The 18,936-nt window shown below is 32.6% G+C and overlaps 1 protein-coding gene across 1 annotated transcript in view; it reads left to right on the plus strand.

Moving 5' to 3' along the window:
• LOC115888383 (heterogeneous nuclear ribonucleoprotein Q) overlaps positions 1-7,446 on the plus strand; it is a 122,488-nt gene extending 115,042 nt beyond the window's left edge. The window contains 4 exon segments of the mRNA XM_030908104.1: positions 2,039-2,098; positions 4,467-4,641; positions 7,059-7,166; positions 7,169-7,446. Coding sequence (XP_030763964.1) covers positions 2,039-2,098; positions 4,467-4,641; positions 7,059-7,166; positions 7,169-7,236 — 411 coding nt within the window. The 3' untranslated portion in view covers positions 7,237-7,446.
• The last annotated feature ends 11,490 nt before the right edge of the window (positions 7,447-18,936 follow it).

Below are 18,936 nucleotides of genomic sequence, written 5' to 3' on the forward strand. Positions count from 1 at the left end.
GTGTCGCTGTTCCCGCCTATGCGGCATTTCTGGTCATTGTACTTACCTACACCTCTCCCTGCCGTTCTCTCTGTTTTCGTGCAAATTCATAAACAATAACAATTCATAAACCCCCCAAATTTGTAAACAATAAACAACATGCAGATGGCTAAAAGAATTTAGTTATGTTAGCTTTTAATTTTGAAAATTTGGATTGGAAGTAATTTATTGGTATTCAGTACTTTTTATTCTCCATCTTTTCTCCAGTCTGAAGAATAGCTTTTTAGCTATAAAGCTTTTAGCTAATAAGTTTTATATTTTTGACTTTTAAACTCTGTTTACTTTAGAAATACTTTAGCTTAAACAATAAAAAGTAACATAATTTGAATCATTATTCGAGATACCTACGCCATATGCTAAATTTCTTTATCTGCCGTGTATGTTTTTATATTTACGTACGTTATCTACGTATATTCCTTATTAGTGGAAAAATCAGTCGTACTTCATTCCCGCGTGTTAGTAAAATATAATTATTTTTTGGCAGATTATATAACTCTAATTGGTATTATATTTTTAATCAATTGAATGTAACTTTACAAATTTCCTTTTTTTCATATTTCTTCTTTGTTTTCTCTTATTTTTGTAAATAAACGATACGTACTTATCTCAGTAATAACTGGTACTGGTAACTGGTTCTGGTACTTACGGGAACTGATACTTACCAGTTCGATCCTACGAGCGCAGTCGTGCAACTACTGACACTGGAGCGAAATACGTCGCGGTATAGGTCGTTACCAGTTACATCTCTTCGCAACAGACCAAGCAGTCGAGATCGCGCGACGCTACGTACTTACCAGTTCCAGTTCCAGTTACTACTTACTGTTCACGACCGACGAAATCACAACCCTAGGACCGCGACCGCTGCGCTGGAGTGAAACACGGCTATGCGTGGTGTACTGCAGTTCGAGCTAACTTCAAGAGCGGTTATAAATAATTTATTTGCAAATTATAAATAATTTATAGTTTTGTTGTTACTATGATCGTCGTTCTTCAGTAACAGGTTCCTGATTCGTTGTGGAGTGCGACACGACGGCGACGTTACAAAAAATACCGCTCTAAAATCGCGTTACTCAAATATCGACACATCACTATGAAATATTCAGTATGATGCAATCGTTATCTTTTCTGAATCGGTGTACCTTATACCTCATACCTAGTAGGCTAAGGCTACAACTGTCGAAAGCTGTTGTTATAGCATCTGACATTCAAATTGAAACAAACCATTGACATTACTTAATAAAATTTAATATTCAATTTTTGTCCATATGTGGTTATAGGTAAAATATAATACTTAATACTTTTGAAACTTTTGTATTTCAAATGCATATTTCGTACATAGAATATAAATACATTATACTCATCACTTTTTTATTGGCGTGTAAATATTTTTCTCAACACTGATTAAGAATTATATTATTAACAATATCTTATTATTTTGAAAGTCTTAATTAAGGTACATTGTTTATTTTTTAAAGGTACATTGTTTATCACGTTTTTTATTTTACTGAATTGCAAATATGAAGGTAATTACGGTATGTTACAAAATAATTTTGGTGTACTGAGCAGTAAATCATAGCTATTATGTTAAACTACTGATTTTCAAAAATACACCGTCAAAAAAGCAGACGGCTTGCTGCACTATGAGTGGGAGTGAGTCCCCTGTATGCGACGACTTAGATCTCAGTATTTAGGAGAGTGATTCAACTTATACTACATTCTGCAAACCTTCTTATTATTTTCTGTCTGGCCACATTTTATTTTGTATTTGTCTTTATCGCCATTCAAAACAGATCGGTTACTCTTTTGGATAACCCTTTAGTTTTTATTTGATATAAATAAGAAGACTTTCAAAAGTTCTGTCTTATTTATTAATAGTTTTTTAGTCTATTTTATTTATTAAGTTGTTAATTATTGAAACCCATCTTTGCTGGTACTTAGGTGTTACAGTTTACTTTTCTTTTTTAATTTAAATTTAATTGATTGGAATTGTGACACTTAGGAACTTGAAGAGAACTGTTGCCGTTCTGAAGTGATTTTTGGCGATAGGAATATGGCACAGGTTTGTCAAGATCCTTTCTACCTATTCTTTTTTGTTGTTATTCGATAATCCTCTAACCTAAAAACCCATCCAGTGCTCCTTTATTTCTTTCTGACCTATAACATTACATAAGATATCCCAAAAACATTTTAAAAAAATTTAATGTAGTCGTTATTTTTGTTTTTCTAACCTACGTTTAATACTTTATGATATCAATTTTACCCCTGGCCATCCTAAGTACGTGGTCTGTATTTTAACGCATAAGAGAGAGATAAAGATAGTTGACATAAACAAAACTAGTTGAAGGACAGAGACACAAAGAAATGCAGAGTTTTCGATTTCGACGTGCACGTGGCATCATGGTTAAAGATAAGCGAGATTTGGAATGAATTTGTTATTATAAAATAAAATAAAATTACTAATTAATTATTGATATGTTAATTCTCCAACCTGCAATACTATTCGAATCGTTTTAGGCGGTTTTCCATTCATAATGTAAAATCCGTTGATGAAGAAATGCAATGTATTCTTTTAAAACATAGAGTACCTTCTCTTATATGTTAAAGTCTACATCAAGGACTTAGGTTGACCAGACTTGTATTTGTATGCAGCATACAAAAAATAGCTTAATTAAATATTAATAATTATTAAATAATATATAATTTTTATTTAATAAAAGTTATTTGATTTTGTTCGATGTGCCATTCCCCATCATCATTTTTTGAAAATATAATTTTTCTCCATACCCTTAACACATCCAATTATGGTAGAAAGGATTATAGCTGGTAAGGATGGGCGTTTTAAGTTTTTAGGATTGTTCTTTTTACAGATGTTTTGGAGATTGGTTGTTTAAGAAAACAACAAGTTTTTGATATGCTTTAGGGTTCATAATTATACTTTTTTCCCAGAAATTATCTTATATTCCTCTATAGAATCGTATATACCTTTTAATCGAGGATTCTATACCACGAACATAAATACAGGGTGGTCGGAACTGTATTCCGGAAACTTCGCCAGAATATTCTACAGATAAGAAAAAGTAGAAAAGTTCGTATAAATATATGTTCTAAAATGCTTAGTTTCGGAGATACAGGATGTAGAAGTTTCGTTTTTATGTCGATTTTTTTCAAATAATTTCTGAAGTGACGTCAATATTTGAATGAAAATTGGTATCTGAGAACTTTTCGTCTCTACCTGTATACATCTACTGAGTAAAAAATATACATTTACGTCGTTTTTTACGTAAATAAGGTCTCTTTGTAAAAATCGCTACGAGCAACCGTTCTCAAGATATTTAGAATGAAAATAGTCAATACATGTCATTATTGACAAAAAATAAACATGTTGAGAGTAGATTAGTTATTTGATTGAAACTATAGATTTGGGAACTTTTTATTTTTTTAAATTAAATAAAACAGTTTTTATTAATCTTTTTTTAACAAAAACATTTCAAATTTATGATTTCAGTCTAATAACTATTAGTCAACATGTTTAATTTGTCATTGTTTTCTTACTCAGAAAAGTTATTAGTCTTCAAATTATTTAAAAATATGTAGGTGGCAGTTCAGGATGTAGTTCAGGAATTATTTGGAACAAATCGAAATAAAAATTAAACTTCTACACCCTGTATCTCCGAAACTAAGTATTTTAGGGCATATATTTATACGACCTTTTTTACTTATTTTTATCTGCAGAATATGCTGCTGAAGTTTCCGGAATATACCACCCTGTATAACATTATTCTTCAAATTACTAAAGTTAAAAACACTGCATTCCAATCTTGCATTAATCTTACTATATTATAAAGACATCACGTCTATAATATATTAAAAAGTGCATCAATTGGGGTTTACTTCAAAACTTTATGTAAGAATTTATTTTAGATTCATTCGGTTTCTGTTGATTATGGCTCTATAACTAACAGTTAAGGAGGACGCGCACTGAACCGACTCAGACTGGTCCACTCGACTAAGAGCTATCAGCAGGTTTTGGTATACATAGAAATAAATGCAACCCCGCGCACTGATTCGGACCGGTCAAATTCAGTTATCTTCTATGGATACCAAAACCTGCCGATGGCTCTTAGTCGAGTCGGTGGACCAGTCTGAGTCGGTTCAGTGCGCGTCCTCCTTAACTGTTAGTTATAGAGCCATAATCAACAGAAACCGAATGAATCTAATATAAAATACATTTTTGGTCACTTTCTACTATACAATATACTCTGATTAATATAAAAAAAAACTTATATATAGTTTTTAACATATATAAGTTTTTTTTTGCCAGTCTCCAAATAAACAAGGGGACCAAGTAAATCTGGTCCTCATATTTTCTTTTTCGCCACTTTAACCAAAACTTCTCTTCTGATTGTGTTCTTCCCTCCACTATATAGGTTGGCCGTGGGCGTGGGGCGGCGGCACGTGGCCGGGCGGCCGTTGGGGCGGCGGCGGCGGCGGGCCGTGGAGCGGCGTCGGCGGCCCGAGCGGCACGGGCAGGGGGCGCAGCCCGTGGGGCGGCACGCCAGGTCGCTCGTGGAGCGGGCCGAGGCAAGGGAGCAAGTTTACCAGGTGAGTTTTATCAACTTGGTCGTCTGGTTCATTTGACAGTTATGTATCTGATCCTCCAAACACTCGAAAACTCACAGAAATAAGTAAAGCTATAGTCCGTCTAACGACGAAATCCTTGACAGTGATAAGACACATTACAGCTAGAATGCTATGTTTACTTATTTCTTTGAGGTTGAAACGAAGATAGCATTGCCGTTCTGCCTTACATTACAAAACTTTAGGAATAAACGATCGCTACCATATTACTAGAATATAAAAAGAAGAGTATTAAGAAAGGTTAAAGATTTTTTACATTTATACCGCCAATTTTTTTTGTCTGCAAATTTTCTTTTTATATTAAAGGGCAACACTATCTTCGTTTTTTTGGTTGATTCGTCGTAATATTCCCTACTCAAACATTTAAATCCTTATATTCTCCTTATTCCAGGCCATAATATCGGGGTGATGGCCTAGAACACCTACATCCAAGTTTTCCTTTGTCCTGTTTGTTCCATTGAGCTGTTTGGTGATGTTGTTGGTTGTTGTTGTTGATGAGTACGTTATTAGACCAAACTTTGTTTCCTCGTGCATATAATCTTTATTATTGGTTGATAAAAACGAACATTACAGATTATAATGCACAAATTTCATTAGTTAAAGTGAACATAGGATATAAGAAAGAAATTGCATATAGGTTAAAAATATTTTGTTCGCCACTAAAATAAAAGCGTTATATTTTGTACATGAATTTTATTAGTTTCTCTCGACTAATCGACCCTGAATCGTTTTGTTTTACAAGTGAACATAGGTCCATTATAAATGAACATAAGATATCAATCCTATGTTTATATTAAAATAAAAGTAACCTATTATTCGACACATCTAGGCTACTGTTTATTTGTTTTTTACAAGTTAACTAGATCCATCATAAAAGTGCACATAAGTTACGAATCTTATGTTCTGAGTTAAAAGTATCGTATTAACGTAGTTTTTAGTATATGAATTTCGCTAGTTTCTGCCGCCTGCTTTCATTTTATAAATGAACATATATCAGTGTTTAAAAAAATCAAATAATTTATAAATAATACACCTTGGCTACATTTAGTTTACAAATCGTGTTTTTATATTTTAATCGAACATAAGTTATAGATCCTATCTTCACAGTTCAAATAAAATTATAAAATTAATCAGTTTGAAATTCGCTAGTCTCGGTCGAGAAATCAACTCGTTTCATTTTATAACAGAACATGAGTTACTGTAAATCAAAACAAATATTATTATTAATCCAATTTATAAAATATGTTCGCATTATTATCCTTACAAGTAAAATAAATATCGTCCAATATATTAAATGTGCTTGTTTATATATCTCTGTAAGTAATAACATGACTTGTTTCAAAAAGTGAACATAAGTTAAAGATTCTTTTTTTAAAGATAAAATAATATAACACAGTATATGATTTTTTTAAGGATATATCAATATGTGTCATTTACGAAGTGAACATTGGTCTATCCTATATATAAAAGAACATATGTTTACATTTAAAATTACTGTATCGACTTGTATCATCTTGATTGTTGTCATGACATTTGATTGTTTCTGTTTACTATACTCTCTATACTGGTTTCATTTTACAAGTGAACATTATTTCTTCCTAAAAGTGAACATAAATTAAAATGCTATTTTTACATTTGAAAGAAAGTAACGTATTAATCAGGATGAATTTTACTACTGTATGTTGACATGTTTCTTTTTATAATTGAAAATATCACTAATCTAAGTCATCCTATGTTCACAAGTACATATATTTAAATCTACTGTACCTTTGAGTATATAAAATGTGCTTGTTTTTATTTATTATTGAATCCATACTTCCATCTTGTTATTCAACACGGATTGTTTCAAAAAATAAGTTATAAATTCTATTTTCACTGCATTTGCTAGTAACATAGGTCTATTCTAACAGGGAGACAATAAATGTTAACAAATAAAATAAAACTACTGTATCGGCCAGTGTATGAATTGCGCTTGTTTCTATTTACTATGGTTTTTATACTGGTTTCATTTTATAAGAGAACATGATTAATTTCAAAATGGGAACATAGTAATAAGGCAACGCATTAATCAGCATATAAGGTTTACCTGTCGGCATATGTTAGTTTTTGAAGTAACGTTGGCGTATTCGGCCTATGCTAAATAAAAAAAATTCACATGTTCTCTATTAAACTAAAACTATTGTATCTTTTATTAAATAATAAACGCATTAATCACTATATGAATTTTGCTAGTACGTGTCAACTTTTTTTCGTTTATTAAGTGAATGTAGCCGTATTTTAAAAGAGAACATAACTAATCCTATGTGCAAAATTAAATGAGAACTATATCGTCCACTATATTGAACTGGTTTGTTTCTTTTGATTAATTATCGCTTGTTTAGCAGGTAAACGGAAGTTTGACGGAGGTCACCAGAACCAGGGGAGACGAAGCGGCGCTTTCCAGAGCCAGGGCGGCGCCGGCGGTCACCAGGGCGGCTGGGGCGGCATGCCCTCGCTCAGCAGCCCCTCGACGCCAACGGCGACGAGTGGTACCAGGACTCGTACGGCGCCTGGAGTTAGAGTCGCCGGCCGCCAAGCGGCGGGACACTACCACCACCACCATCAACGTCATCAACATCGTCTGCGTTCGTTTCTGATCAATAATTTCACCATTTTAATTCGAATCAGGTTGGCTGGTTTATCGGAAAAAGGAAGGTTTATCTGGAAACGTTTTTGTTTATTACATCCAACACTACAGAACAATACACTGTTCATCATTCTAAAAGGAAACGAACATAGGTCATAAATTCAAATGCACACTTTCAAAAACGTGGTTTAAGTATATATTTTCACCTCTTAGAATAACTCATACATTTTTGCCGTAAATCTATACCTTTTCGTAATACACCAGCCAATTATTCGACAATTTTAACTCCCTTTTGTATTTAATTTTCGTATTCGTCTTTCGCCAATAACTGATGATAATTTTTCGTCCTTTTTGTATCTCGAAAGAGAGTTTTTTCGGTAATTTTAGTCCGGAGGTTTTGAAAAATGAAATGAAAAAAAAACGGATGTTGGAAATGAAAATTCCAAAAAATCTGTTATTACTTGTGTTTTTATTAATTTTGTCTGTAATTGTAACAAAAAATGATTAAATCGTACTAGCGAGTTTTTAAGATTTTTTTAAAGAGGTCTGGCAGTAGCAGATCAAAAATGTGCGGAATGATAAGTCAATCTGACCGTTTAGTAATAATTGAAAGCGTGGTTAAAGCAAACTTATTTTGGAATAGGCCGGAAAAATTATTTTTTGAAATCAGAAATTGTACTATTTTACTGAAATCATCCATCCACACTATTTTGATCTGATACCGCTAGACTACAATGTTTTTTTAAGTTTGCGTCTTTATTTTTATCGTTGTATTTCGAGTCGTCAGCGTAGGCATGTATGCGGTGATCCCCCGATACCTGGCTACTGCGACGCTTGTTTTTATTATTAAATACTTTTTTCAAAAAAAAGTAGGCCTTTAAGCTGCTTTCTTCTTCTAGCCTCTGGAAATGTTTGGTTTTTGACTCGTGCTTGTTTAAAAATTGATGCGAAATTTTTATTGACCCGTCGTTTGGATGTTTTTTTTTAATTGTTAAGTTTGAGAGCGTGATTGGAGGTAGAAAGAAGAGGGTTGTTTTGAGGTTATATAGATAGAGAGAGAGATAGAAAAACGAACTTTTTATCACACGCGGTTGGACCGAATCACAACTAAGTGCGAAGTGACATATTTTTTTTAATTTGTATAATAATAATATTGTATTTTATCATTATTTTTTTGGTGATGCACTGGTTGCATTGTGATGTATTTTAGCGATAATATTAAGGAAACAATCGACTTAACTAACCATACTTCTGTTTGAAATTCTATTGTTCTTGTATTGTTAATCTGATTCGTAACACAACACCCCTCCCCCCGTTTGATTTACACGAAATGCCTCCGTTCAAAAAAAAACTAATATAAGTAAAATGGAAAAAAAGAAAACACGTAGCCCGGCAGTTGACAGAAACAACACCAGAGATTGCAATCTTAGTTACTATTTTGTTTCTTTTTTTTTCGTGGTATTTTATTTGTCCGTCTTATTCGCTTATTTTTTTCTTTGTTCTTATTTTATTCTTCTTGGTATAATTACACATATTGACACGCACTTGACGGACCTTTTTTGTTCTTTCCTGTGTGATTGTGCATCTATAGCTAATAATAATTATAACGAATCTGAAAATGATAAAAAAAAGAAAACTAAATAGAATTGTACGCCCCTTTCATAATTTTCTGTTTGTGTAACACAATTGTTTTGTTCTTTCCTAATTTTTATTTTGCAATTTTACTATTCGTATTTACTACATACTATTACTACAACTATCACCGACACCATACTTCTGTGACGAATTGGAGGCGTAGGTCATACTTTACGCCCCATTTTTTAGATATGTCTGTATTTTATTGGTAATTTTTTGGGTCGGGGTCTGCGCATTGCCGGCCTAACCCCCCATGTTGTTGTTCGATATTGTCGTATCGATAATTGACAAATGGACTGATGATATAAATATGTCTCAATAAACAGTTGTATGTGTATTACAATTTTAAATCATGTGTTTTATTTCTATTCCTTTTCTTCTTTCAGGTCCCCTTTTTTAAGAAATGTGAAGAAGTCTTTCAACACCCTGTGAATGCTAAACCCAGTTAATAATTCTACTTAAAACGCGATTTGTTTATCGACATCTACACATCAAATTTGAAATTTTTAGTGTGAACAGTTGAAAAAAGTTAATACCAGACCATTTCGCAAAATTGCCGTGTCTTCCTGAAATAGAAATAAATAATGCAATAAAGTGGATATTGTATACCGGGTGGTGCATCATCGTTGGAAACAAAGGAAATCCCATGCAATTTTTGAACTGTTCAAATATTAGTTCCCCTATTGAGTTTACAGCGAAGTTGTAAACATATTTTTTAAAGGTTTATGTATGTTAAATACAGAGGCCAGATTTGAACAATTTTTGACCAGACGATTTTGAGTAATCTAATAAAGTCTGCATTTATTGTTATATTAAAACCGAACAGGTAACAATCAAACAGCAGTCAAAAACCGCCATACCTTGTAGGTTTGCAAACTATGATTTTGTCATTGTCTAAAGTAATTTAATTTTAATTGATTTTAATATACAACGGAAATTAACCAAAACATGTCAGATACACTGTCTAAGCTGTTTCCCGGCTTAGTACCATTTTATTATGTTCATTTTTTTCTTTACGTGTACAACAATAAATTATTACTAGTACTGAATATTAAAATGTTATTAAAATTAAGTTTTATTAAGGTTTGTTATAAATTAAAGTTTGAAAATGACGATGACAACTTAAGGTATGTCGGTTTAAAAATAGATGCAGTTTTTCTCAAATTGCTCAAAATCGGCTTATCCAAAATTGTTCAAATTTGGCATGTGTTTAAAAAACGAAGAATTTTAAAAAATCTATTTACGACTTCGCTATAAAATCAATAGGGGAGACAATATTTAAACATTTCATAATTTGCATGGGATTTTCTGTTTTCCCCGACGGTGTACCACCCGGTATAGTTCTATACAGCGGCGTGCGGTGACAATTATAGGCGGGGAAGCGAATCGGTAAAAAACCCTATTTCGAGACTTTACTTTTACATTTCCTTAAAAAACTTACCTTTGAAAATTCCGAGGCCAATTCCATTGTTCGATTAAAATTCTATCGAAAATTGTTAAACAAACAAAAACACATAAAGTTATAATAGTTAAAATACGATATTTTAAATTAATTTTCCGAAGCACTTGACGCGCGATAGGAACCTATTTGTATTTGAGGTCTATTCGTCTGTCAGCCATTGCAAATTTGTCTATAACATCATCATAAAATTTCGGATTTTCCGTTAATTGTTAGGCCTACCTTAATAATGTCACTTTTTTCTTGGAAGTTCCGACTAGAAAATCCCTTTTTTAATATCACACATACAACACAAACACAGTTTAAATTATTGTCCACACTAGCAGAAGCAGAAGATTGTCCTTCTTGACCCTCCATTACAAGCGAAACATTAAACACTAAGTTAAATTCGAAAAAAATACAATATTATCTATAAAATCGCAAGCGAACCCGTTCGGATAAATTAAAAGTCGCGGAAGGCGGCCGAAAGATCGCTGCCGTGGCTAGCAACTGTGCGCGATTTTCCGGCTTAAATTTGTCGTTTGTGTTCGATGCCAATAATACCTACATGAAGGAGGGATAGGCGACTGGCGGCAATTTTCAGGCGCGCATCCATGCATTAAAAGGCTAATTAAATTTACTACGTTTATGTAAGGTTTCAAATAAATAATTTTAACAAATTAAATTAATCTTTTATTATAAAATAACAGTATTATTAACGTTTAACTATTTTTTTTATCTTTAAAAAGTTTAGGGAAGCGGTGCTTCCCCCGCTTCCATGGACCGCACGCCGCTGGTTCTATAAGATATACTGTGTGACATAGAAATTGCAACACCTAGTAAATGTAAATATGTTTTATTAACATTTTGGGAAGTAGTTGGGATAAATATGAATAATACTCATTTTAACATTTTGACATTGTATAAAAGATGCCTGAAGTTATCTAGTTTTTATTTTTTTTACTTATAGTGTGCGCGGTTGGGGTCGCCGTGAATCACTTTTGTATACATTGGCAGTAAGTACTAAATGTTTTAGTGCTTGAATAAGCAACAATAATGTCACGAAACGTCACACAAAATTATATTTAAATGTAATGTTTTCTTTGAGCCTTCCCAAACCCACGAATTTTTCTACATACTAATTACTGGTAACAATACAATATTATAATTATTATAAATATAGCTAAGTATATACAGGGTATTGCAAATTTCTATATCAGACAGTATATACAGGGTGTCCCAGGCTGAGCGTGCATTAGAAGTTTCTAGAGAACCACAATACCTTAAAAAACCTTAAAAACGTTTTTTTCAAATTTTCAATTTGAAAAAAATGATTTATGATAATTTTTTAATCGCCCAATTCCATGACACTTGCGGCCATTATTATATGACATTCGAACAATTTAATTTTTGAAATAGATAGCTACATATCTTCTCTTTATGTCACAGTGGCTGTGGTCATCACTAATCTTGACTTTTGGGCTATACAAATTTTTTTGACAGGCAGTTTTTTTCGTCCAAAAATTTTAAATATTTTTTTTCTCAAAAACGGTTAATGTTAAGTATAGAGTGCTTAACATCAAAATTCATAAAATTTTACAGAGAATTTAAGTATGTAATAAAAAATGGGGGCACTCATTTAAAATAAGGAAGTTGCTGCCAACTTCAGGTATTTCCGGAAGTGCCGCCATATTGAAAATATATTTAATCGATAGATCTCGTTGTAAAACAATGATGCGCCAAAAATCTCCGATCTAGATATTGTAGTTCTCTAGAAACCTCTAATGCACGCTCAGTTTGGGACACCCTGTATATAGGTATATTCCACTCAATCATTTACAGCTTGTAAATGAATAAAATTAAAAAAAACATTCTCAATAAAGATGATTTCCCAAATTGTATTTAAAACTATTTGAAATCATTCTGTTTTACTTTAATTATTCTAATAAATGTAATTTACTTTCTAATAAATGGTATTTACCTATTGATTTTATTGTGGAATATAATTTTAATATTTCAACCAAAAATGAAAAAAAAATGTTTTGTTATTCAAGAAGGTATTTGTCCTTTGTCTAGATTTCAACAGGGGCTTTTTTGTATTTAATTTTAATTACTTTATTTCCTTGTAGAATCACATATATTACATCTGAAATATAGATGATTAACTTAATTAATACAAGGGGAGAACTAAAATTAGTAATGAATAAAACATAACTATGAGGGTTTGTTTTTTTCAGTAGTGTAACCCCTCGGAATCGTATCCATTCGTAGAAACGACAACGATTGGGGAAAGAGTCATCCCTTCGCCAAACTACCACTTCATTTCACCCTCCCTATAATCTCGTAGAACGGCACGCGAGGGGAGTAGGAATTGGGTCAAATGGAGACAGCCCCCCGTATAGAATAACCTATATATACGTGTGCTGTGTTGACTGTTTTGTTTTCATCCTGTTTATTGTGTTTTCGTTTTGTAGGGAGTCGCAAAAGAGCAGAAATCGCAATAAATAGTAGGGAAAATTGAATTCTCTATCAAAATTAAAATTTTAACATAAAAATAACTTTTAGTTATTTAAGGCGAGTTCTCACAGGTCACTCTTAGTGAATCAGTTTTCATGAATCATTTTTTATGAACCTGCCTTGCGTTCATATTGTCTCATAAAATATGATCATTTTAAAACTGTCAAATCATGTTTCAGTCTCTAAAAAGGTCAAGTCTGTTTTCATATTATGTTCTCATTATTCATTGCATTTTCATTTTAATAAAATGATGAGTAAAAATGACAGAAAGTAGACCCCCTTCTCACTTTTAATGAAGAGACAAAATTGTGATTCATTTTTAGTGATCGAGTGTTCTGAAGGTGAGTTCTCACTGGTCATTTTTAGTACCGTAAAATGGGGTGAATAGAAACATAGTGGTGAATAGAAACAAAATTTCTGAAAAAAATCAAATCACGATTAAAAATATTCAAAGTAAAAAGAGTCGACATATCTAATTTTTCTATCATTGGTAATACACAATAAAATGTAAAAACTATATTTTATCTCTGTGGCAGCACTGTTTCTGTCAATCAGCTGATCAATAAATGTGAGATCGATTTATCACCTATTTTGTATGGCGCGAAAACTTTATAAATAAAATATTTATTTTTAAAGTAATACATAAGCTGGTACATGTAAGTTGTCATATTATATGTATTGTTAATTATTGTTAAACCTACTTAAATATGTAATAATTTACTGTTTCCAATCACCTTGTTGGAAGTAGAATAGATAAAAACATTAACAGCAATGTGTGTTTCTATTCTCCCGAATAGCAGGTGAATAGAAACACAAATGTTATTTTTATTTAATATTCTTTTAAGCAAGCAATTTAAAACAAGTCATAGAAAATGAATAGGTTTTTAGAGACTGAAACATAAAATATGATCATTTTAAAACTGTCAACTTATGTTTCAGTCTCTAAAAACCTATTCATTTTCTATGACTTGTTTTCATAGTATGTACTCATTGGTCATTTTTAGTGACTCAGTTTTCATGAATCATAAAAAGTGACTATTTAATGAACGTCAAGGCGAGTTCTCACTGGTCACTTTTAGTGAATCAGTTTTCATGAATCATTTTTCATGAACCTCCCTTGCGTTCATATTGTCTCATAAAATATGATCATTTTAAAACTGTCAACTCATGTTTCAGTCTTAACCTATTCATTTTCTATGACTTGGTTTCATAATATGTTCTCATTATTCATTGCGTTTTCATTTTAATAAAATGATGAGTAAAAATGTCAGAAAGTAGACCCCTTTTCACTTTTAATGAAGAGACAAAATTGTGATTCATTTTTAGTGATCGAGTGTTCTGACGTTCATTAAATAGTCACGTTTTATGATTTATGAAAACTGAGTCACTAAAAATGACCAGTGAGAACTCACCTTCAGAACACTCGATCACTAAAAATGAATCACAATTTTGTCTCTTCATTAATAGTGAGAAGGGGATCTACTTTCTGTCATTTTTACTGATCATTTTATTAAAAGGAAAACGCAATGAATAATGAGAACATAATATGAAAACAGACTTGACCTTTTTAGAGACTGAAACATGAGTTGAGAGTTTTAAAATGATCATATTTTATGAGACAATATGAACGCAAGGCAGGTTCATAAAAAATGATTCATGAAAACTGATGTCACTAAAAATGACCAGTGAGAACTCGCCTTTACTCGAATTACTTTTTCAGTGGCTGCGTGTATGAAGTAGGTACAATGACTGATTTAGTGTTAGGGGAGATCGGGGCAAGTTGGCGAAGTAAAATACAAAAGGCTCCAAAACACGAACTAACGGGTTTAAAAAAAAAGATCCCATTTCATTTGTTAGTACATTTATTCAGGTACATAATGAAACATAAAAAACAAAATAAAATTGTACTCTTGAAAAAATATAAAGAAAAAAGCAAAAAAGTGCTTTTTCGTCAACTTGCCCCAGTACCGGGGTAAGATGACGAGCCTATAGGGGCAAGATGACGATTATAAACAATGTCGCAGGTATATGTGCCATCTTTTTCGTAGACTGTACATGACTCGTGCCACCAACTCTCGCAGGTGTTACATTGAATCCAGTCTTCTGTAGGAGGCTCAATATAGGATTCCTGGCAGCAAGGACAAAACATGTCATTAGTTTTCTTCTTCTTTCCTACCAGCTTTTTGCGATTTTCTTGAATACATTTCTCTTGACTTTCACAGAATCAACCTTCCTTCTTTTAATTTCTTTTAAGTTTTTTTCATTGTTGTTCCTTTCCTGTTCTTCTTTGTTGGATGTTGAGGTGATGACAGAAGCCCTTTGTTTAATTCTTTTGGTAGTTTTTATGGGACGTGTATATTTCTTATAGTACCAAGAGCTTGTGCTTCATTGTTTTTTGCAGACTTTCTTTGCTGTAGGCCTGAATGTCCAGGAAGGGACAAATTCATTGACCTTGCCGGCTGATTTTTTTTGGTAAGCAATGCGGGTTCAGCATCTGGTGTTTCATAGTTTTTATTCTTTGCAGAATCCATTTTATTCAATCCTGAGGGTCCTGGGAGAATTATATTAACAAGTTTTTCTGCTTCTAATTAAGAATGCTTTATTCTCAGGTCAGTTAGGTAAGTCACAAACTGAGCTTCCTGAGCATCAGAAAACGTTCTTCTGAATCTCTCACCACTAAGAGGAATTGGTTGGTTGTTATTTTCCTTTTTTATATAACGTCTTAATGTTGCTTCCGGAATTCTATGCTCAATACTGGCAGCATTAACTGTCTTATGGTCGTGCAAAATAGAGTGCAACGCGGCAATTAGCACGTCTTTTGACCAAGAGCGTCTATCTGTACGGTATTTATAAGTTCTGACCATCTAAAAATGAATTTAACTCATTTTATACACAGTGGGGCAAGTTGACGAATTCGTCATCTTGCCTCCGTCAACTTGCCCCAGGAAACATTTTTTAGGAAACATCAAAAATTAAATTATTAATTAAGTAAAATTAGGTTGTATCTTACCTTCTAATATTTAAAATGTTCACTATAATCAAGACTAACTATGAAAGGGGCTTCTATTTTTCTTTAAACCTGCGAAATAGCTTATTTTCTGGAGCTGGATGTTTACATCTAACAGGAGCGAAAAGCGGTTATGATTTTTTAAATCCGATGCAAAAGTGATAGCTCCATCTATGTATAACCCGACGTATTATACACCGAAAGGAATTTATAGAAAAATAAATGGGATTTTTAGGATGTACAGTTTTTTTAAATCAGTACTTCGTCATCTTGCCCCGTTCGTCATCATGCCCCGACCTCCCCTACTAAAAGGAATAGTGATAGTTAAATACATTCAGTTGGTTTAGATATCTATTACCCTTATGACAAAAATGTCATAGATGTGGGACAGGTAGTGGATATTGGCAGTGGATAGATAGGATGCTAGCAAAACTGGAAAATAATTAAAATTATTAAAAAAAAATGGAAATAATTAGATTTCGTATATATTGTAATTTAAAAAAAATAAAAGTTCCCAAATTTATCACATTTCAGTATTTTTTGTCAATAATGACATGTATTGACTATTTCCATTCTAAATATCTTGAGAACGGTTGCTCATAGCGATATTTACCAAGAGACATTTTTTACGTAAAAAGTTATAGGAATATATATATTTTAGTCAGTAGTTTTATACAGGTACGGACAAAAAGTAGTACTTTTCAAACCAGTTAAAAATATGTAGGTAGCGCCCTCTACAAGTAGGATTCATATTAATATCAAAATCAAATTTGTGACAAAAATATTTACAAAATTATTTGAAAAAAAAACGAAAAAAAAATCAAAATTCTACACCCTCTATCTCCGAAACTAAGCATTTTAGGACATACATTTATACGAACTTTTTTTACTTATTTTTATCTGCAGAATATGCTGCCAAAGTTTCCGGAATACAGTTCGGACCACACTATATATGAAATGCAGGTTTAGGACCAGGAAATAAAAACCCTTTTTTTCTAAAGTTGCCGGCGTGTCGATGTATATTTTCGACTTCCTCGAGGCTATTTTTATGTTTAGAAAACGTTTTTTTTTGGTTACGTAAATATGTAGTCGCTTATCTTTATTATTATATAGTCCTGATATTATGGATACAAACTATTACAAATGTTTTTTAATTGTACCCATACTATATATCGGGATAAGCCAATATTATATTATGTTTGCGTGTGACAAAAAAGCTTTCAGTTAAACATAATCTTGAGAAAGACGAAAATATACGTTGAAGCGGTCGGTGGCAACTTTTTAGAAAAAAGTAGAAAATAACTTTTTTCTATCATCCCTTATCACTTAGGGGTATAAAAATTAGAAAACAACCTATTCTCAGACCTGCTAAATATACATATAAAATTTCATCAAAATCGGCCAAGCCGTTTATATATTAGAAGATTAATTGAAAAAAGGTAAATAAAGAACGATAGGCATAGTCATTATTTAACCACGAATTCAACGGTCGAAATGATATACCTACAGTATGTCCCCGAATTGTCTTTACAAGAGGAAAAAAACTTTTTTATTATTGACATTTTGAGAAAAATGCATTCTTCATAAACATATTTGCTTGTTTTACTAAAATGGTTAATCCAGTTTATACTTTTCCAAATTTCCATACCGTTCAAAAGAAAATTAAAAAAATATATATAGATGAATTTTTTAGTCCTAAAAATCAAAACGCGTTTCTATGGTAATATAATTTCGATTTCATTCTTTGATAGATGGTTATTATTAATTTTGATTAACGTTATATTTTTTGCTGTTGTTAAAGTATTAAAGTAGATATTATATAATATTCTCCGATAACTATTATCGGCCTTTCCGGAGCATTGAACTAAATAAATTTTGTGCTTCTTTAACATTTTAAGACAGAAAAATATGATTTTAATTAAAATTCTCTCAATAACAATCTGTCAACGAATTAAAACGAAATTATATTACCACAGAAATGAGTTTTACTTTTTTACTTTACTCTTAAACTGTGTTGAAATTTGGAAAAATATAAACGGGATTAACCATATTAGAACAAGCAAATTTTACTATTAAGAATGCATTTTTCTCAAAATGTCAATAATAAAAAGTTTTTCCTTTCGTAAAGACAATCCGGGGACATATTGTAGACTAATGGTTTTAACGGGCATCATGATATCAAATAAGAATCATGATTTTGCCTTCGAATTAATTTGTTTATATTATATCACTGTTGAGTTAAAAAAGTGACAGTAGGTATCATTTTGTATATAATAATTATTGTATTTCTATATTAGACTCGATTCAAAGAAGAAAAACAAATTTGTCAATACTAGTGTGCCTGCCTATCTTCAAAAATAACAAATTAAATAATTTAGAAGAAAAAACTAACAATGTTGCAACACAGCCAGAGAAGCTAAAAGCGCGCAGCCGCCGCCCACCGCCCTTAGACGACGCTTGGCGCCGCCGCCACGGCCGCTCCCATTCCGCCCTCGCGCGCCGACCCGTCGCTACCGCGTCGCCCCTCTCGGAGCCCGAACCGCGCGAAAGCGACCACGATGCGCCCGGCAGGGGCGGGGCGACCGCCGGTCGCCCTTCTCGCCTGACCTCGTCACGGAGCCGCGATGCCACGAGTGCCGCCCCGCAGGCGTAGTTGAGGACCCCGGAAGGGCCTTCCGGAGTCTCGAAGTTACCCCACTAGTGACAGGGATGATTGCCGCCCTTGGACTGGGTCCCCACGTCAGCAGGTAATCATTCTTTACGTTATTTATGTTAGGCGTGTTTCAAAATAAGGGGGAAAATGTTTTGGAGAAGTGTCTTATCTTATGCGGCTTAAATGTGCTCTTTGTACTATAGTCAGGTGACATTCATTCTTGTTTTTATTATTAATATTACTAAAATTCTGCTTTTTCTGACCTATTTAGACGCTGTTGTTTATACATAAACTAGTTTAACGCGGATAAACTAAGACTAAATCAAGTATAAACAATATTTTTATTATATACTTCAACATTTTGAAATAATATATTACAAAAA

Source organism: Sitophilus oryzae, unplaced genomic scaffold, assembly GCF_002938485.1.
Source record: "Sitophilus oryzae breed Bouriz unplaced genomic scaffold, Soryzae_2.0 scaffold_734_pilon_pilon, whole genome shotgun sequence".
Lineage (NCBI taxonomy): Eukaryota > Metazoa > Arthropoda > Insecta > Coleoptera > Curculionidae > Sitophilus > Sitophilus oryzae.